The sequence below is a fragment of the Vulpes vulpes genome, chromosome 14 (genome assembly GCF_048418805.1).
Source record: "Vulpes vulpes isolate BD-2025 chromosome 14, VulVul3, whole genome shotgun sequence".
Taxonomy (NCBI): Eukaryota; Metazoa; Chordata; class Mammalia; order Carnivora; family Canidae; genus Vulpes; species Vulpes vulpes.
In genome coordinates this window covers 88,068,323-88,090,209 of record NC_132793.1, presented here as the reverse complement: position 1 = coordinate 88,090,209, position 21,887 = coordinate 88,068,323, and the positions used below count along the sequence as shown (strand labels likewise).

Here is a 21,887-nt window from a genome sequence, read left to right as displayed (position 1 = left end):
GAAAGCTGGTTAGTAGACGCAGGCACACAGACAACTTAAAGCCATCTTCCAGCTAATGCCAGCTCCAGGTCATTCTTCGCTAGCATTGAAACTCCCCTGATCTATAATTTTTCATTATTTGGTAATTTGCAGATGAGTCATTGCCTGATTGCTTCAAAAATGACCTAAACAGCCTGCAGTCCCCATGCTGTGTATCACATCCCTGTGTTATTTTATAACTGGAAGTTTGTACCCTTTGATCACCTTCAAAAAAGGAAAAGGAATGGCCTTAGTAGGGGCACCTGGGTGGCTCAGTTGGTTAAGCATCCAACTCTTGATTTTGGCTCAGGTCATGATGTCAGGGTCACAAGCTCGAGCCCTGAGTCAGGCTCTGTGCTGGGCATGAAGCCCCCTTGGGCTTCTCTTTCTCCCTCTCCCTCTCCCTCTGCCCCTCCTCAACCCTTCTAAAAAAAAAATGACCTTAGCCTGAGTGGGTGAACTTGTCACCTGCGTCTATTAACTAAAATAGAAAAGGCAAATCAGAGTGATAAAAATAAGAGCTTCTTAAGTAGCAGGTGACCCAGACAAGGCACCTAAAAACTAAAATTATAACAGGAACCTTCACATTGAAAATTCTCAGGTCTACCTCAGCCACTATCCTTCTAAAATGTTATCTCTTGGCTCTCCTGGAGGCCTACACTAACTTCTCCTTGTTGGGCTTTTTGATGACATTAAAAGTAGAGGAGTCAACATGTTGTGATTTGGGAGACATTCCCCCTTTGTGATTTGCATACACTGTTCTTCTGGTGCCAGGCACATTAAGCCGAGGCTCTGTGTTCTCCTGCCTTTTCTTGATTCTCAGTGATAAGGAGCATGGCATTCTTGGAACCTGTAACCAGTACCTGATGGTTAGCAAGTCCTTAGTGTGTGTTGATTGGATGGATGGATGGATGGATGGATGGACGGACAGATAGGTATATGGACAGAAGAACAGATCATCAGATGAATGAATGGGTAGACAGGAGTATAGATAGATAAATATGCAGAAGGACAAGCAGGTGGGTGTATGGATGGATAGATGGATGATGAATGAAAAAAAAAGAAAAGGGAGGGAGTATGGAAGGATCAGAAATGGATGGCTAAAGGGACAGAATGATGGATGGTCAGATGGTTGGATGTTTGGACAGGTCAAGGGGGGGTGGATGCATTGGTGGATGTATTGATGATTGTCTCCCTTTGGCAGGATCCCTGGTCTGATTGTGTCTTCTGCTCCCTCTGTCTCAGGGCCAGCTTATGAGAGCTGCTGGGCCCAGACAGGGGACCTGACTTGGCATGCCTCTTTGCCCAGGTAGACATGTTCTCCTATGGAATGGTGCTGTATGAGTTGCTGTCGGGACAGCGGCCAGCGCTGGGCCATCACCAGCTTCAGATTGCCAAGAAGCTGTCCAAGGGTATCCGCCCAATTCTGGGGCAGCCAGAGGAAGTGCAATTCCATCGGCTCCAGACACTCATGATGGAGTGCTGGGACACAAAGCCTGAGAAGGTACCTGAGGGCCCCGGGCCTGGGGACCTGGCACCTCCTGCCCCTGTGGTGGAGGGTCTGGATCTCCAGAATACACATGGATTAGTCTACTTGCCCATCCTTTGCTAAGTCTAGAACAAATGGGGCACTCTTCTCTGCTCACCTCTTCTAGAAAGAGATAGTTATGGCTCCTAATACATCTAATTTATTTTCTCTGTATGTGTGCCACTCAGGAAAAGTGAGCTTTCTTTTCCTCCCCAGCTTTTGTGTCACACCATCATGCAGGCAGAGCATACCAAACCCTTTATAGCACTATGGTCCCCACGCTAGAGCAGAGAGAATGTACATATCTCTTTTTAGAGTAATGGGGAGCAAGTCTGCTCATGAGGGCAGGAGTCATAAAATCATTTTAAAGCCTAGCTATACTATATTGTTCTGTGTGTTGATTTTATGTTCTGCACAAATAAAACTTTATTGAAAAGAAAGAAAGAAAGAAAGAAAGAAAGAAAGAAAGAAAGAAAGAAAGAAAGAAAGCAAGCTTAGCTGTTTGGGAAAGAGGCCAGTGATGTCAAAGTTAGAATGCACTTATCAAAGTAGACAGTATTTAATGTATTGAGAGTAAAATAAGATCAGAGAAAAATCCTTCACAAGATTGTATGTCCCTGGGCCCGGGGCTTGGAATATCAGGGTTTAAGCTAACTGGACCATATAAGTCCATGTTCTCCTATGGTTCAAGTCGCTATGGAGAGCAATGACCCAGACAGACACCCTGGCATATGAAGTTGTCATGGCCTCTTGCTTTGAGCCACTTCTAATCCTTCCCCCCTTGTTCAAGACCATTGGTTTCATGGGCAGGCCAGGCATCAAGTTGCTGTAAGTGACGCACGCTCATGGTTCTGGTGGCCTCTCTCCCTCAGCGACCGCTGGCCCTGTCGGTGGTGAGCCAGATGAAGGACCCAACCTTTGCAACATTCATGTACCAGCTCCCCTGCGGGAAGCAGACTGCCTTCTTCTCGTCCCAGGGCCAGGAGTACATGGTGGTGTTCTGGGACGGGAAAGAGGAATCCAGGTAACTTCCATAGTAACTTGCCGTGCCCTGCTAGTACCGGGGGGAGGGGGGGGCGCGGGGGTGGGGGCTACTGTGGAATTGGGGAGCCGTCAGGGATGGCCATGGCGAGAGATGTCTCGTGGATAGTGGGTTGAAAGCCTGATGGAGTTCCCTCCTGAGAGAAAACTGAGTCCATGCAGATAGAAAGGCATGTATGTGTTTGTAGTTAAAAGAAGCAAAGAGAAGATGGTGTCTGGCAGGGGTGTAGGGTCAACAGAGGGCTTTGTTTTTTATACTTGTTTTTCCCCTTTTTCATCATCATCCCCTATTTCCCCCATCCCTGCACCCCCTCCCCTTTGGCAACCACCAGTTTGTGCTCTGCTTATGAGTCTGTTTCTGTTTTATTTTTTCTTTTGTTTTTTAGATTCCATGTTTAATTGAAATCATATGGTGTTTGTATTTCCCTGACTTATTTCACTTAACATAATAATACCTTGAGGTCCATCCATGATGTAGCAAATGTTAAGATGTCATTCTTTTTTATGGCTTAGTAATACTCTCTCTATATGTGTGGGTACACATACATATCCATGTATCTGTATCTATAGCTAGACCCCATCTTTATCCATTCATCTCTGGATGGATGCTTCAGTTGCTTCCTTATTGGGCTACTGTAAATAGTGTTGCTGTAAATATAGGGAGACATGTATCTTTTCAAATTCAGTGTTTTCATTTTCTTTGGGTAAATACCCAGAAGTGGAATTACTGGATCATATGCTATTTCTATTTTTACTTTTTTTAGGAGCCTCCATTCTGTTTTCCCAAGTGGCTACAGTTTTACGTTCCCATGAACAGTGCACAAGGGCCACCTTTTCTCAACAGCCTCTACCACACTTATTGTTTCTTGTCTTTTTGATACTAGCCCTTCTGACAGGTGTGAGGTGATACCTCAGGGTGGGTTTGAGTTGCACTCCCCTGATGATGAGCGATGTTGAGCATCTTTTCACAGATCTGTATATCTTCTTTAAAAAAAAAAATGTCTGTTTAGGTCATCTGCCCTTTTTTTTTTTCATCTGCCCATTTTTAAACCAGATTGTTTGTTTTCTTGGTGCTGAGTTGTAGAAGTTCTTTATATATTTTGGTTATTAACCACTTATCAGATCTACCATTTGCAAATATCGTCTCCCATTCAGTAGGTTGTCTTTTCGATGGTTTCCTTCTCTGCACGAAAGCTGTTTAGTTTGATAGATTGTTAATTTTTGCTTTTGTTTTCCTTGCCTCAAGAGATAGATCCAAACAATATTGCTAAGCCTGATGTCCAAGAGTTTAACTGCCTCTGTTTTCTTTTAGAAGTTTTATGGTTTCAGGTCTTACATTTAGGTCTTTAATCCATTTTGAGTTTATTTTGGGATGGGGTAAGAAAGTGGACCAATTTCATTCTTGTGCATGTGGCTGCCCTGTTCTCCCAGCACCATTTTTTGAAGAACCTATCTTTTCCCCCATTGTATATTCTTGCCTCCCTTGTCATAGATGAATTGACCACATAAGTATGGGTTTATTTCTGGGCTTTCTATTCTGTTCTCTTGATCTGTGTGTCTATTTTTGTGCCAGTACCATACTGTTTTGATCACAACAGCTTTTTTTAAAGATTTTATTTATTTATTCATGAGAGAGAGAGAGAGAGAGAGAGAGAGGGAGAGGGAGGCAGAGACACAGGCAGAGGGAGAAGCAGGCTCCATGCAGGGAGCTCAGTTTGGGACTTGAACCTGGGACTTCAGGATCACACCCTGGGCCAAAGAGTGGCGCTCAACCGCTGAGCCACCCAGGCGTCCCCACAACTTTATAGTATAGTTCAAAATCAGAGATTGTGATACCTCCAGCTTTATTCTTCTGTCTCAAGATTTCTTTGGCTATTTGGGACCTTTTGTGTCTCCATATGAATTTTAAGATTATTTGTTGTAATTCTATGAAAAATACTGCTGCTATTTTGATAGAGATTGCTTTGAATCTGTAAATTGCTTTGGGTAGTATGGACACTGGAACAGTATTGATTCTACCAGTCCATAGACATGTGTCCATTTATTTAGTGTCATCTTCAATTTGTTTTATCCATGTCTTCAGAGTACAGCTCTTTCACCTCCTTGATTAACCATATTCCTGGATATTTTATTCCTTTTGGTGCAACTGTGAATGGAATCGTTTTCTTAATTCTTAATATTTCTTTTTGCTGGTTTATTATTAGTGTGTAGAAACACAACAAATTCCTGTATATTAATTTTGTACCCTGAAACTTTACTGAAGTCATTGATTAGTTGTAATAATTTTCCCATCCTGGGAGGACTTTGTCTTAAGATGGGAGCTATTTGCAGCTTGATGGCAGAAGAAGTAAATGATCCGAGGGGTCGGAGAGAGGGGCAGGTACTGGGGTGGACTTGCCAGATAGTGAGAGGGGCAGGGGACCCAGAGACAAGCATTTAAGGTGCCCTTAAATAAGAATGTGTGGGCCTTGCATTCTAGTCACATCTTTCTCTCAGTGAAGTGGCAGGAAGGATGAAAGCACGGAGACAGGTTTTGAATATTCGAGGAGAAAAAGATGACATGTGACTTGAGCACCAATTCATGAGATCAGGGTGGTTGCAGGACAGCACTGAAGCCCACTGGAAGTTGGTGGCCACTGTTGGAAATGAGGATTGTCCACAAGGTTATGTGCCCCAACATGTACTGCTGGCCCCGGGTTGCAAGATAGGAAACAGTTGATTTTAAGCAGAGCTGGGGTTTTGCCACGAGGAAGAGAAGGGCATGGAACGTGGGGGTATTTTCAAGAGGGTCATGATAAAGATGGTTTATGGAAACTGCGTGGGGCCATAAAATGGATGAGGAACAATAGAAAGTACCAGAAATCCTAGGTCTTGGCAGAATGTAAACAAAACCAAAAACCCTGTGATGAGTTATGGTAATAGGTGGAATGGTCTGAAAAAGTAGGAGGTAGTGGTCAGAAAATAGTTACTTGACCCTGAGTGGATGGGAGGGGCACAAATATTTGTAAAGATGAGATCTGATGTGCAACTTTGGGAGAGGGTGCCTGGAATAAAATGGGGATAAGCGAACTGGGAAGCGAACAGGAAGTCACAGGACCAAGATGCCAAGGTATTGAAAAGTTAGACTGTGCAAGCTCCAAAAAGCCACCATCTGGTGTAGGATCCTTCCATCCTGGCCAAGGTGTAAGGTCTTTCCCATCCCCCTAGGGGGACATCTTCAGAGTCAACGAGAGCATTTCATGACCTAAGTAGTCTTCCAGTAAGCCTTGTGGCAAACATTTGCAGGTGCAAAAATCTAATAAGGCTTAGATAAAGTGAAGCTTGAGACACAATGAGATAAGTGGAAGGAACTTTACCATTTTCTCTAGGTCATCCAGGTGACTTTGGCACCACATTTTATGACAGTGGGACTGAGTGCTCTGACATAAGACATGGTCTAAGAAACCATGCCCTAAAAAACTACGTATAGTTGTATGTGTATATTTAGTTATTTTTATTTATATTTATATAAGTAAATGTATACGTTTTCAGTAATTACATCACTGGCGGCACTGTTGTTATTTTAAAGCATTGCTTTAATTGCAGGGTAAAGTGAATGAGCAAGCATAACGGTATCAAGCATTGCACATTGTGATATTCGGTATGCAAAGTATGAAAGATAGGTTAAATTTAAAAACCTGTCATTCTGAGTATAAATTTTGGGATTCGTGATAGATTTTATCTTTAAGAAAAATAAACTCATGTTTCCTAGCCCTGCCCATTGAAAAGGCCTAACAATAATGACCAACCACCAATGATGACCTCTGGGACCCAAATGGTGATCTCTAAGTGCCATAGGGAATCAGGGCTTATTTAAGAAGTGACTGACTCCAGGTCTGGGACAGGAAGATGGCTGGGAGCATCTGACACATCAGATCAGGGATGCCATCAGACCCTCATGAGAGTAGATTAAAGAGATTGAGGAGTCAATCCAAAGAGGTTTGTACTGGCCAAAGATAGGACAGTTGGTCATTAGTAAGAAGAATTGCAGTGGATTGAGACATGCCAAATTGTTTAAATTCATGAGTTTCTAATGCTACTTAATAAAAACAAACTGAGGCACCTGGGTGGCTCAGTCGATTAAGTGTCCGACTCTTAATTTTGGGTCGGGTCATGATCCAGGGGTCACGAGATGGAGCCTTGCATTGGGCTCCATGTTCAGCAGGGGGTCTGCCTGAGTCTCTCTCTCCTTCTCCCTCTGCCCCTCCCCCTGCTCATGCTCTCTAAATAAATAAATAAAACCTTAAAAACAAACAAAAACCCTTCATTGATCACCCTTGGAGGCTCCTAGAGAACCAACACGTTATTTTGGAAATTAGTATATACAGAAAGAATCAAGATTTTATTCTACCTTTCCTATGTGAACTGTACCCCAGGGTAGCAAAAGAGATAAAAGGAGGAAGTTTCTCTTTCTAGAATAAATGAAGCTAATAATTGAAGAAGGAGTGCCAGAAATAGAATGTTGGCCCTTTGCAATCTCTACTGAAATAATAGATATAAGGCAGTGATTGTCAATGATCACAAAAGGAGTGAGAACTGGACATTCCTAATAGAAATGCAAGTGCACAGTGAGGAAATGTCCTTGCCTTAAAAAAAAAAAAAATCGAACAAAATGTAATCAAGACTTGGGACGCCTGGGTGGCTCAGTGGTTGAGCATCCGCCTTCAGCCCAGGACGTGATCCCAGGATCCTGGGATCAAGTCCCACATTGGGCTCCCTGCAGGAAGCCTGCTTCGCCTCTGTGTCTCTGCTCTCTCTGTGTCTCTCATGAATAAATAAATAAAACCTTTTTTTAAAAATGTGATCAAAAATAAATTAAAAATTTAAAAATGTGATCAAGACTTGAGACGGGCGGGGGATAAGGCGGGTGACACCCCAGGGCTGTGGAGACACTTCCCAGAATCCTTAGCACATAACCTGCCAGAGAAAAAAGAGAGGTGGGAAGGGAGAGCCAGTCATCAGACTGAGAGACATAAAGACCAGTGGAAGTGTGGGCAAAAGATGTGTGTGACCCAGGTACATAACCTCAGTCTCTGCCTCAGACGGTGAGCACACTAGATGCCCATGGAGTACGGTGAAGAGACAGAAATATTAGGGGGCGGCCAGGCCCTGTGGGTGAACAGTGGCGCCCATAAATAACAGCTTATTAGTTTTCAGAGCATTCATGTTGGGGGGCATGTTCTAAGGACTCCAGCCTACTCTGAAATTTACCCACCTATCTTTTTTTTTTAAGATTTTATTTGTTTATTCATGAGAGACACAGAGAGAGAGACAGACACAGGCAGAGGAAGAAGCAGGCTCCCTGCAAAGAGCCCAATGTGGAACTCGACCCCAGGACCCTGGGATCACACCCTGGGCCAAAGGCAGATGCTCATCCGCTGAGCCCCCCAGGTGTCCCTCACCCACCTATATTTAGTCTGGACTTTGTCTACTCTGAGACTGAGGGGCTCCCTTGTTCCTGGGGTGAGACAGACGTGGCCAGTGGGAAGGGCGAGTGGCTCTGGTAGAGGTGTGGCCCCCGGTGCCCCTTCTTCACACTGGGGAGGCCATCTCTTGAACCCTGTAACGTCACAGGCAGAAGAGAGTCTTTCCTCCCACTGGGAATGGCCCTGTGTCCCCCAGAGGTTCAATCACTACCAGGGAGGCAGAATGCACCTGCACCCAAGCGTCGTGCATGGCTCTGGATGCTCGCAGATCATGGAAGGATTCGACCTTGGGTTCAAGGGGGTGGTTGAGGCCCGCAGCTTGCATCCCCCTCCCCCTCCAAGGCTACTCGGGCCAAGCCGAGATACAGGAGGCAGCCCCTGGCCACCGTGCACTGACTGTACCATTGTCACCGGCTCTAGGAACTACACCGTGGTGAACACAGAGAAAGGCCTTATGGAGGTGCAGAGGATGAGCTGTGCAGGGATGAAGCTAAGCTGCCAGCTCAAGGTCCAGAACTCTCTGTGGACGGCTACCGAGGTAACCACCTCCATGCAGGGCTCCCAGCGAGGTGGGCAACGCAGCCCGCACAGGGGCCCAGATCTAGCAAATAAGAATATAGGATGCCCAGGCACACTGGAAAGTCAGATAGCCCCAGCCTACATGTGCGAGACCCCCAAAGCAGTGCCAGCAGCCCTGCGAAGCAGCAGCGTGTCACCAAGGGCAACCACCTGCCTTATCCCTGGTGGGTGACTGGGACCCAGCTGAGAGAAATATCAGGTGCAGGATCCCAGCAGAAGGAGAACCCCAGTACACTGGGTTTCTTATAACACTGCCAGGTCTCCCCAGGGAATGCACTCAGCTCTGAAGGCATTTTGCCTTCAGGTCAAGGAAATCAGCAGAAGGCCCAAGGAGCTGTCTTCTGAGAAATCCAGAGAGGAATGCCCCAATCAGTAATGCTCTGAAGCTACAGGTGCCATGGGGTGGAGCGGGGCAAGGTGGGGGAGATTGGTGCAGCCAGCCAAGATCCACAGAGGAGGTCTGTAAGACTGCTCATCCCTGTGTAATTCCCAGTAGCAAAAACTTGGAACAGGACTGAGCATCTGATAGCAGATTAGCCAGGTTGTGGCACCCCTGAGCGATGGGCAGCACGAGGTGCTCAAATACAGTTCCCTTGCAGGCCAGGCAGGACAGGGCTTCCCCTCTACCCACCATGCAGTGTCACGAGAAAAGTGAGGAAACAGCACAGTCGGTGGTCCCACTTTTGCCAGGAATGAGGACACACCCACAAATACCCAGGAGAAAGGAGTCTGGGCCCCAAGTCCCCATGGAGGTTTTCTCCAAGAAATGGGATATGAATGATTTTATGTTTCTTCTTTCAACTCTTCTGTAGTTTTCAACATTTCTACAAAGAATAGGAATATGCAACCAACCAACCTGAAAACCCCCAACACATGTTGCTTTTTAAGGCACAAAGGGATTCCTGAGGTAGAAGGGACCCTAAGACAAAATTGGCAGATATATTCCAACCTGGGTCTCATGTTGGCTTGTCTGCCTCTACAGGACCAGAAGATCTACATCTACAGCCTCAAGGGCATGTGCCCCTTAAACACACCCCAACGGGCTTTGGACACCCCGGCTGTTGTCACCTGCTTGTTGGCCGTGCCTATTATTAAAAAGGTGAGGTAAGGGAAAAGGTGGATGCCCAGGTCTGTGACTCCCTTCCTTTTCCGTTGGGGTGGCCCCCCCACCTCAGCTTAGGGGGAGGGGGTATGAGGAGTGGGAGCAAAGCCATGGCCTCTTGGACCACCAAGCCCAGATCAGGTCACACTCAGCCTTAGAGAGACAGGCCATCATTTGTGCCTTTTCAAGAACCTGTGTCACTAGCAAAGCAAAACTATGAGCTGAGTGGAAAGCTTGCATTGCACCTGCAAATGCCACGGCCCCAATTCCAGTGAGGCCCCTTTTTGGTACAAATGGTATAAAGAGCCGTTGTACATGTGCCCTTCCCCTTTGGGTAGCAGTGGTTCTCCAGAGTGCGGGCAGCCCTGCCCACCCCCTTCTGGAGCGCCCACTGTCAGCCTGAGACCTGGGTTGCCTCTTGGTCCATTTCCTCTACCTTCCATCCCCCACCTCTCTGAAATGGAACCCCAAGTGATAAATCTCCACAGCCCAGGGCTCAGGCAGCTCCACCACTCCTCCGATGGGACTGGGCACCTCTGCAGGCCCGGCAAGCTCCCCCAGCTGGCTCCTCGCTCCCCATCCCATCCAGCACCGCACTCTGAGGGGACCCTTCCAGCTAGGAATGGCCCCACCCCACACACCCCTGCCAGACTACCTTTCACTCCGTTCTCAGGGTCAAGGACTATCAAGCCTGCTCTGAGAAGCTGCCCCAGCCTGGCCCCAGCCCTTCAGTGGTGCTCTCAGGCTTCTCTGGCCTCCGAGTCCAGGCACTGCTCTTCTGCCTTTGTCTCAGCCCTCCCGCTTTGCTTATCCTCATCCCCCATCCCCACCCCTCTGCTCCTAGTAAATGCTCAAGGTGATGTTTGGTTAAAACATGTTAGCTGTCATCATCCAATTTCAGTTTTCTCATCTGTAAAATGAGGATAAGAAGAGGTAAAAGAAGGTTCTTTCCTTCTGGGCATGACATACCCAGACCCCTGGACCCACACACTTGGGTAAATGTGACCATTATTATTACTTCCTGACAGTCGTGAAATATATATGCTCTTCACCCTACTCCAGTTTATTTTTTTAAAACAAAAAGAAAAAAAAGAAGGTCTGAAATCAACCCTAGGGTCATTTATGAGTGTGCCCCACGGGCGAGGCTAGGCAGCTCAGGACCCGGTCTGCCCCAGAGCCCGGGAGAACATGACACAAAGCGTTATTTAAGGCCACTGCTGGCCAGAGCCCCTGAGCCAGGGCACCACCAGCCTCATGACCAGAGGGAATAAAGCCGGCTCTGTGCGGAGCCTCCCTGTCAGGGCGCCTGCCCCTCGGAGGCCGTGCTGCCCCGTGGCCGCGACAGCAGGCCCCTACATTCTTGCACGCGCACGTTCACACCCAGCTGGGCTGTGGGGCTCACCGCCCTGACTGGGGCCCGGAGCCGGGATTCAGATAGAGACTCTGCTCCTGTTTGCTTTGGCTGCTTTCTTGCCTACAATTCTGAAAATGGATTTTGATAAATGTTCTTTGGGCTTATTGGCCTTGCTGCTGAGCTAGAAGCTGGTTTGCTTGTTTCCTTGGCCACCTGAGTTCCCAAGTAGCTCCAGGTTCCAGAAAGAGGGCTTTCTGCTGCTCACTCGCTCTGGCACAAAGCCTGGGTCCCCGCTCTGTCTCTGTCGTGGCTTCAGCTTTGTTCTCCTGAACTCTGCCCATCCCACCTCAGCCCTAGGCAGGCATCCAGGGTGTGACACTGCCCTCTGTTCCCAGCTCTGCAGAGATGCTCCAGGGAGACCCTAGGGCGGGGCACGGGGGCATCAATCAGCCCTGTCCCTGCAACTTTGGCCTCTGCCTGCTGACCTTGGTGGCTACAAAAGATCACATTAAAAAAAAAAAAAAAAAAGCTTCACTGCAGGGGTGGAGAGCAACCCCAGGACCTTAGCACTGCCAGTGAGGCATTTCAGAATAGGTGTGGTAAGTGGGGAGTGTAGGCACAATGTCCAAGAAGCACCTCCATGAGAAGGTTCGGTTGGAAGCTATTTCTTCAAGAATAGGTTCAGCAGGCACCTATCATCTGCTAGTGCAGAAAACCAGGTGGAGTCACAGAGATGGATGAGACTCAGCCCTTCCTATGGCAGGCCAGTGCCCAGGCGGCAGTGGCAAGCACGCAGAGCCTGCTGTCACATCGTTAACAAGCAGAACCACATCCCGTCTCTGATGGAGGCCCTTGTGACCCGAAGGAGAAGGCAGGGCCCCTCCTGCTCACGCTGCAGGAACCCAGCCTGAGCGAAGGAAGGTCGTGTAGTGCAGGCCACACGTGCTCCCTGCCAGGGGCTGTGAGCCACGCTCTTCCCAGGCTTGCTCTTCTCCTGCTTGCAGCAGGAAGGGTGGGCATGGCTCTTCCAGGCTTGAGTTACGCCTCCTTTGGGAGCATGCCCAGGAGGTCCTGCTGGCAGCCCCTGCCTTTTGGGGAACATTGCTTCTCTGGGCATGCTTGGGTGGGTGCAGAGATGAGCCTTGGGCCCACTCTGCTTCTCTCCTGGACTGCGTGGAACCAACGGGCAGTCCGGTCTTCTGATTACAGAATTCCTACCTGGTGCTGGCAGGCCTAGATGACGGGCTTGTGGCAGTGTTTGCCGTGGTGCGCGGTGTCCCAGACAATAGCTGCTCCTACCTGTGTTCACACACGGCCAACAGGTCCAAGTTCAGCATCCCAGATGAAGACATGCGACAGAACCCCTACCCCGTGAAGGCCATGGAGGTGGTCAACAGCGGGTCTGAGGTCTGGTACAGCAATGGACCGGGCCTGCTGGTCATCGACTGTGCAGCCCTGGAGATCAGCAGGAGGCTGGAGCCCTACCTGGCCCCTTCGGTGGTCACCTCGCTCGTGTGCAGCTCTGAGTGCAGGGGGGAGGAGGTTGTCTGGTGCCTGGACAACAGGGCCAACTTGTTGGTGATGTACCACGCAGCCACCTACCAGCTGTGCGCCCGGTACTTCTGTGGGGACCCCAGCCCGCTCAGAGACATGTTTCCCGTGCGCCCCTTGGGTCCGGAGTCCCCGGGCCGCCACACAGCCAGCCCCAAAGAACCTGAGGGGGACTCCATCGCAGACGTGAGCATCATGTATAGCGAGGAGCTGGGCACGCAGATCCTGACCCACCAGGACTCACTGACCGACTACTGCTCCATGTCTTCCTACTCCTCCTCCTCCCCGCACCGGGCCCCCGCGTCCTCCTCTAGCCTGCCCTGCTCCCCGGCAAGCTCTTCCAGCGTGCCTTTCTCCACCGACTGCGAGGACTCTGACAGGCTGCACGAGCCCACGGCAGGCTCCGACAGGTCCGAGCACGACCTGACGCCCGTGGACGGGGAGGCTTTCAGCCAGCACCTGCAGGCGGTGAGGATCCTGGCCGTGAAGGACGTCATCTGGGTCCCCAGGTAGGGTTCCTGGGAGGGGGGGTGCGCTCCTGGCCGGGCCTCGGGAGCTGGCAGGTGCTGTCACGATCCATCCCCCCACCCCCAGGGATCTCTTTAGCAAACCTGAGAACGGTGGCACTTGGCTCATCTGCCCCCCGGGGAGCTGACCAGGCCCTCGAGGCAGAGCCGTGGTCAGCGGAGATTCGGTTTCCCGCTGGGAAAGGCCTCCTGGGCCCGGCTGCGGTGCCCTCCCAGTAACTCAATCCAGTCGCAGAGACGCGAGTTGGTTGCCCTGCCTCTGTGCCCGCCAGCTCCATTTCCCCCTGGAGAGCGCAGCCCGGGACAAAACACTTCCCCTTCTCCGTTTTGGTTTCACAGGCGAGGCGGCGATGTTATTGTCATCGGCCTGGAGAAGGACGCCAGCGGCCAGCGGGGCCGAGTCATTGCTGTCTTAAAAGCCCGTGAGCTGACTCCACGTGGGTAAGTCTCAGGACACCACCTGTAGGCCCGGGCCTATGGTGTGGGGCATCGAGGCCCCTCTGCCACGCCCCCACACAGTGGCCTCTCACCCTTCTGTCCTCCACATCCACTGATGTGACCATAAGGCAGAGCAGGAACAAGATGGGGTCCTCCAGGCAGCTCCTCGGGGGCCCAGCAGGTACCAGCTGAACCGAGCATTAGCCACTGGCCAGGGCTGGCTATTTCTGGGGTACCCAGTGCACCTATGAACCAAGTGTCCTGCCTGGGATATATGTCTCCAGGGCTAGAGTTCAACTGCAATGGAAACAGGGAGCCAGGTGATTCACTGGACTTCCCAGCAAGCAGGAGGGCCCTTCCTGGGGTGCTCCACCTGCCCATATAGCACCTAGAGGAGCCACAGACCTAGCATGCACCACCCCTTACCATACCCAAGCCCAGTCTCAGCCATGGCTCCATACCCATCTTCTAGGGGGTCCTGCCAGGAGGCAGGCCAGACTCCACTGTGAGGGTCATTCTGGAGCAAGACAGCCTATCTGGATGCAGTGTGCATGGCCATGAACATGGGAGGCCAGCACCGCCTGGTTCCCAGAGTCCCTTGGCAGCCAGCAGTATCCACAGCAGTATCCATTGACCTCACTTTGTCTGCTGAGCCTCATACTACAAATCTCCTTTATGGAGAAATCCCATTCGGCCTATTTGCCCCAGACCAGGATGACAATGAGAGAAGAAACATCTATGGCGGGTCCCCTCTCTTGCCCAAAAGTATTGAACATTCTCAAGGAGTCACCAGATCCATTGACCCTGCTCTGCCAGTAATTCCAGAAACAGGAGCTGGATATTGTTTTGTTTTGTTTTTTCTACTGAGCCCCAGCTGACTTTGTGGGCTGAGGTAGTTATCAGATCACAGGTGGGGCTTCTTGGGGAGCAGGCGACTCTGTAGAGCCCCAGGCCTGTTGACCTCAGATCACCCATCGTTAGTGTCCCTAAAACTTTCACTAACGATATTTTTCCTATTCAGCAGCCCCAAGGCAGGTTTACCAGGAACCAGACACACTCTCTGTAGGAAGAAATCAGCCCAGGCGGCCAGCTGATAGAAGGGCCATAGCCCGATCCCTCCAGCTTTTTGCAATGTATCTGAGACACTGATTCCCTCAGCGCAAACCTAATGAGTTCCCGCAGTGTGCAAGGCCCCGAGGAGGCTAGAGGCCCTGCTCATACTGGTTTGCGTGCTGGCCACAGCGCACGGCAGTGAGGGCTGGGACGTGGGCTACCCTGTCCGGCTGAGGCCCAGCAGGAAACCTGCGGTGTGTGCACAGATCAGCAAAACCATCTACAGCCTCAAAAAACACATGCCTATAGTTAGGACATGTTGGCACAGGTTTTCTCTCTGATATACCATCATGCATTTCCTGCACTGGGAATTTAGCGTGGGAGAAGAACCAGGCCTGAGCTGATATCAAGGGAACAAAGTCAGTGCTTCAAATCCATTATGGGCCATTGACAAGCAGCATCGATGGTGCTTTCTGGACACATGGAGGTCTAGGTCCAGTGACAAAGGCCACCCGTTCTCGTTGCATCTGTGGCCTTTCATGGGGTGAGTCCCTTACAGGCAATCCCCAAGAACACCAAGTGATGCCCTAGGCTCTTCTGTTAGGAAGCCTCTGCCTGCGGGTTGGACCATCGGGGAAGCAGGCATCCAAGCACATCACTGCTGCCAGGCTGGAATGTACAGATACCCCCAGACTGGCTCTGACCAAGCGGGGACCCCTGGAGGTTTTCTCAGACCTCCCCTCTCTCTGTAGGGTGCTTATGGATGCGGCAGTGGTTGCAAAGGACACAGTTGTGTGCGGCTTTGAGAACGAAAACACGGAGTGGTGCCTGGCTGTCTGGAGGGGCTGGGGCACCAGGGAGTTTGATGTTTTCTACCAGTCGTATGAGGAGCTGGGCCGGCTGGAGGCTTGCATGCGGAAGAGAAGGTAATTCCTATGGAATGACGGTCTTCCAGACCTGGCTGCCCCGGGGCCAGCGGCTTGACCCCTCTGCTACAGCCCACCACCCACTGAAGGACTCAGAAGACAGACTGGGTTCTCCCGTGAGCCACTTGCTGCTAGAAGTGCTGAAAAGTTACCACCCTGGTGGTGGTTTGGGGGTTCCCCGGTTCCCCAGGGCAGAGTTAGCTGCCTACCTCCATTCTCCCATTGCTGGTTTTACAACCCAAGAGAAGATGGTAGGGCCTGGCTGGGGGAAACTCCCCCTGCCTCCTCTATCCACTTCCAGGAGCAGGGGAGGGGGATCCCGCTCCTGACTGGGTCACACAAGGTGGGGCTGGGCCCTCATGGCATAGTGGGCCTGCCCATTTTCCTACCCAGCTCTGGGATGGAATTACACTAGAGGCTCTCAGCTGGGGAGCAGTTCAGGGCAGGGTGGGAGGGGGCTGCGACCTCTGCCCCTTCCCCCAGTGGCCTCCAGGCTTTCAGCACATTTCACAAGCCCCTGGGTCCCCGGGGCCCAGGGCCCCCGCTTGGGCAAGCCAAGATCAGATGTCTCCCGCTCAGGAAAGTCTCTGTGTGAGAAGCCCTCAGAAGGACCCTCGGGGAGGAGCACTGCCCAATCCGGGGAATGAATGAGTTCCTTTAAGTGACATAGCTGGAAAGCCAAGAGCTAGCACAGTGCCCAGAGCACCCACTCAGCCTCTACATTCTTCTCCTGCCGACAAAAGGCAGGGGGAACTCAATCAGCAAGACTTAAGAAAGGGCCATGTGTTTATAGCTTTATGAAATAAACTTGGATGCAGCTGGAGCACAAGCCCTGTTTGTTTGCACATAATAATCTTGTTTATCACTTTAGCAAATTAAGTAATAGCTCAGTGGTTAGGCCCCGGTTGTGAAATCACATCATATGGGGCTTATACCAAATTATGTATTTGCTAAACATTGACTACACACATGAACAGCAAAGCATAGAATTCAGACTTGTTAACGGGGGATTTGTGGGTACGACAGCAACAGTTTTTATAAATTATGCACACACATACACACATGCACATGTACCATGTCGCTACCAAGAATAATCATTTGAGGCTGCTGAACCCAGAATGGTGGTGTGAACATGAGGTCATACTTAAGTGGTTTTGACCTTTTTGTAAAATTAAGTTATAAGAATCAGACTTAACATTCGCTGGGATATGTGGGCAAATGTGGTTCCTTTTATCTGAAAATAAACCGATTCTCTTGAGGATGATGTCACAGCCTCTGTCTGTAGAGTGTGGAGTAACAGCACGGGCTCTGTCCCGGCCAGGCCCACTCACTGTTGGGGTGCAAGGGGAGCCCCGCCAACCTTGCCTACAGCTGCCTCTGTGCAGGCAGCCCCACAGCAGCTTCCACGGGCAGAGGCAGCCACTCTGTCAGTTTCCACCTCCCCACTGCCTTTTGCTGGTCTGGGCACCAAGTCCAGCAGGGGCTGCAGGGCTGCACCCCTGTCCATGTCACTTTCACATCCCACCCTCATCCCTTAGCTGGTCCTCAGTGGTCACTCCTCTCCTGCCCTTCCCATCCCAGCACCCCACAGCTGCCCCATTACTCCCACCCACCCCAACTGCAAACTGGGGCCTGTCCTTCTCCTGCCCCAATCCTGCACTCTACAACCTGCATCCCAACTGCTAGGCTGACACTCAGGGCCCCCATGATCCAGTCCTGACCCATCTCTCTGACCTGGCCTCCCCCCAGACTGAGGCATAAGCTTCTGTGACAAGAGGCCAGCCATTCAGCCCACAGCCTCATGGAGCCAGCTTGGGGCACCTCTTCACAAAAGTTGGAAACCATGCAGGAAATGGTTTCACTACATAAAAATTAGAAACTTAAATGGAAAAGCTACCACAAAGTCAAAAGACAGTCAACTGCGAAAAAAATATTGGTGACAAATGAGAGGCAAACAGCTCATTTATATCTTACATACAAAGAGTTCATACCTTTCGATAAGAGGAAACACAAAAGGAAGAAGGCAGAGGACATAAAAAGCCCTCAACCTCACCCAACAGTGAGGAAATAGATATGAAGACAGCAGCAAAATGTCATTTACTACACTCAAGTGGGCATTCCTGTGGAGATCCACAGGTACCACATTGGAAGATCCACATGTGCAAAGGCCCTGTGGTGGGGCTGAGCTGCTGTGCGGGAACGACAGATGAAGAGCTAGTGTGGCTGGAACATTTGGAAGAAGGGGGAGCTCAGAGGCCCACTAGGCACGGCTCTATAGGCATGGATCTCCATCAAAGCTACTGGTTTTAAGTTTTAGGCAGGGACGTTTGATGACCTGTCTTTTAAAATCACTTTGCTAAATGGAAAGTGGGCTAAACAGGAGCTAATTGACCGTGGGGCCACCCCTTAGAGGGCTTTTTGGCCATCCAAATTTGGTGGATAAATCCAAATCCATCAAAATTTCAAATGCACAGACCATTTAGCCTAGCAGTCCCACTTAAGTATTTGATGCTGAATTTCCTGTGAAAATACCCAAAGGTAAAGAACAAGAGTGTCGCTGTAGCATCACCTATAATGGTCCCAAACAGGAGACAACCCAAACCTCTATCAGGAGGGAAGTCAAAAAGTGCCTGAACTTCCAGCCATGCTGCCGTACTCTGGTCCGACATGTTCTCCAGGGTATAATAAATGCATTGTTTTTCTCAAAAGCAACTCACAGTGTGGTGTGTGTAGAGTTACTATTTGAGTAAAAAAGAAATTCACAGGGAAAATATCCCGAAGGATGCCCGAGAGTTGGGTAGGCATCGGTTGCCTCTGGGGAGCAGAGTTGAGGCCTGGCATAGAGCAGTAGATCGTTAGCTTTTGCCTTACACTTTCCTCACTGCACTGTTTGAATTGTATATAAGCCTTGCCTTGATGGTAAGTCAGGTCAGGAGGGACCCGGGCCCCAGGAATGACATACCTCTGCCTTGCTGTCCAGACGCCTGGGAAGTCCCCACGGAGGGTATCAGGTTCCAGGGGCAGGGCCAGCCATCTGACCTCATAGCTCAAGCAGAACCTACCCTGGCTGTCTTTGGGATGCAGGCAGAGGCCGATGTTCACAGTAGGAGGACAGCTGGGGGGTCTGGGGAACAGTTGGCAAAGGTCAGTGGGCTGTGACCCTGGTCTGCCCTTCCCCATAATATTATGAACACGTGCAGCCCAACTACAGGATCACAGCCCCTTCCCCAGCAGATAAGCACCCAGCTTCCTCCCACCTCCTGCCCACCACCCTGCACCAGGGAAAACAGCACTTTCTGACAACTGGCCACCGATTGGTCACCATCTTCCAGAGCCACTGATTATTTGCAGTCTCTGCAATGACCCTACCTGGGGGTGCACTAGACCCCACCTACCTGCCCAGCCCCTTGCACCATGGGAATAGGTGCTGCTTTCTCTGCTTCTCCTCTTGCAGAAAGCATCTGCTGGAGCCTGAAGGAGGCATGGTGACACAGAACCCCCTCCCACCAAGGCCACAGAAAAACAGCACCGTGAAACCCCTCTAGATGCCAGCAGGCTGCTACCCTGGAAGAAGCCACGTCTTCTGGCGTGTCAGGGCCTGGGGCCTCAAACCCTCTGCTCCCTAAGTGCCTAATGATATGTCTTATCCTGGGCAGAATGGAGCAGTCTTGAAGGAAATAGGGCCAAGGGAGGTGGGGGCAGTCAGTTAAAACAGCACTTAGAGAAGCCCTGGCAGAGACTGCTCGGTAACAGACCATGGTTTGTGGTGCATCATTTCACAGCCTCCCTTACAGGGAAGGGATGGTGTGCCAATGGGTCGAGCTTCAGGGAAGCATCACCAAAGGGCTGACTCGATGGGAACCTCTTGAGCCCTGCCCCTGCCTCCCTGGTCCTCAACAGAACATAAGCACAGGGCCCTCCAGGGATGCTGGGAAGATCTTGGGACAGTGATAGGGAGGCAGCCCTCCATGCCAGCCCTGGATGCTCACCCCCAGTCTCCTCATTACCTCATGGACCAAGAAATCGCTTCCTTGTTTAAACCAATATTTTCCAACTCTCCACTACTAGCAGCCCAGTGCAATTCCTAAATGTTCGTGTACGTTTTCCACTAGCACAACTTGAGCCCTGAAGGCAAACAAGTGATGCTCTCAGGCTGGGCCTAACAAGTTTCTGTTCAAGTTCAGGCAGAGAGACCCGAGCAATGATGAACTGGAACATTCTGTGGCCAGACCTGCCCCTGAGAGCTTACTGCTGCATCATGAGAGGCTGGACATGGGCTATAGTTCTTTTCCCTGGAACAGCCACAATTAAAAAGAGGTCCAGGGTTGCATCCAGGTTACCCAAAAGCCCACTTTGATCTCCCGCAAGTTTTAAACCCTGAATGCTGGGCAAGACCCCCACCCCCACTTCTGTGACCCTGGTTTCTTCTTTGTGAGATGTCATGGAAGTTCACACCCTGTCAGAATCAGGAGGGACAGTGTATGTAATGGCCCCAGCCCAGCCCCCAATCCAGAGCCAGGACACCCTCCCCACCTCCTAGTCATGACCACTCCCTCCCTTGTCATTACAACCTAGGAAGGCTCAGAAACACTTGGAAGAACTATGGCTATAAGATAGGGGGTCATGTGGAACAAGTAGAGTTTGGGTCTGCTTTATAGTGAGTACTTGGTTTCATAACAGATGTAGCATTTTATGTATGTTTTATCTGATTCTTAGGGTATTTAAAGCACTGAAGGTAGTCTAATATTTTGATTTTTAGTTAAATGTGATGAGACTCGATAGAATTTTAAATCAATATTTAATGGGGGAAATTGGTCAAGACTCAGGTGTTACATATTAGGTATATAAGGAGTATAACATTTAAAGAGAGGTTGATTGTTTTGTGTTTAGCAGATCCACAAGCTTGACTAACCAAACATCAACAGTGTACAGGCAGTAACACAGGAGTCCAGCAGGATGCCCATAGCCCAACTCCCAGCCTTGCACCCAGGAACTGCTCACAAATCTGAGTTAACTGAAAGCAGAGGGAGAAAAAAAAATGAAGGTACTTCAGGTTTATGGGCTTAAAGTTCTGGATACCACCGCCCCCCAACCCCTGCCATCTCTCTGATCTACAGGTCAGAAAGATCCAGAAAAGGATGGCATCCTATTCCCACCTCTCCCCAGTCACATTTCTCCCACTCCAGGGCAGACCCCTGCCCCACCTTCCCTCTACCTACAGAGGACACAGGGGAGGTCTGAGTGATGAAAAGAAAGATCAACACAGGGGCTCTGCTGTGCACATCTGTATGATTCTGCAGAAGTAAACCTTCAAGGAGTGGGACTTAGCTACATTTGGGGAGGCCAAGATGGTTGATGGCCTTGCACAGGCCCTGCATGCCACTGTAGAACCTCTCTCTTCCATCCTGACTACTGCAGAATAGAGACCCTACCAGAAGACAGTCTTCATCATGCCTCACAGCAGGTAGAGTTTTTGTATGTGATAAAAGTTAAGTTTTTATCAGGGTGAAACAGGTTCTTATCAGGCTTATGTTTTATGTAAGCCTCATGGTAACCAGGAGGCAAAAACATATAGTAGATACACAAAGAATAAAGACAAAGGAACCAAAGTACACCACAATAGAAAATCATCAAATAACAACAGAAATCAGCAAGACAGAAAAAAGGAACAAAGCAACTATAAAATAGGCAGAAAACAATTAATGAAATGTCAATAGTAAGTCCATATCGATAATTACTTTAAATATAGATGATTAAATTCTCCAGTCAAAAGACAATGAGTGACTGGATGGATAAAGAACAAGATCCAAAGCTGTCTATAAGAGACTTTACTTCAACTTTAAGGACACACATAGGCTGAGAGTGTAGAGTCGGAAAATGATATTCTATGCAAATGGAAACCCAAAGACAGTAGAGATAACTAAATTTACACAAAATAAACTTTAAGTCAAAACCAGTAACAAGAAACAAAGAAACTAATTATATAATGATAAAGGGGTCAAATCATTAAAAGGATATAACAATTGTAAAAATATATGCACCTAATATCAGAGCATCAAAATAAATAAATATTAAAATTTGCAAAAGGAGAAATAAATAACTATACAATAATAGTAGGGGATTTCAAAACCCCATTTTCAACAATGGCTAGATCACCCAGACAGAAAGTCATCAAGGAAACACTGGATTTGAACTACACTTTAGACTACATGGACCTAAAAAACATATACAGAACTTTTCATCCAACAGCAGCAGAATACACATTCGTCTCAAGTGCATACGAACATTCCCCAGGATAGATCATA

At 49.5% G+C, this 21,887-nt stretch overlaps 1 protein-coding gene across 4 annotated transcripts in view; it reads left to right on the top strand.

Annotated features, from left to right (window-relative positions):
• LRRK1 (leucine rich repeat kinase 1) overlaps window positions 1–16,840 on the top strand; it is a 118,994-nt gene extending 102,154 nt beyond the window's left edge. For all 4 annotated transcript variants that reach the window (XM_026001863.2, XM_072737117.1, XM_072737118.1 and 1 more), the window contains exons 27-33: window positions 1,328–1,522; window positions 2,419–2,570; window positions 8,473–8,590; window positions 9,614–9,730; window positions 12,297–13,147; window positions 13,505–13,606; window positions 15,409–16,840. In XM_026001863.2, coding sequence (XP_025857648.1) covers window positions 1,328–1,522; window positions 2,419–2,570; window positions 8,473–8,590; window positions 9,614–9,730; window positions 12,297–13,147; window positions 13,505–13,606; window positions 15,409–15,586 — 1,713 coding nt within the window. In that variant the 3' untranslated portion in view covers window positions 15,587–16,840. The remainder of the gene's footprint in view (window positions 1–1,327; window positions 1,523–2,418; window positions 2,571–8,472; window positions 8,591–9,613; window positions 9,731–12,296; window positions 13,148–13,504; window positions 13,607–15,408) is intronic.
• The last annotated feature ends 5,047 nt before the right edge of the window (window positions 16,841–21,887 follow it).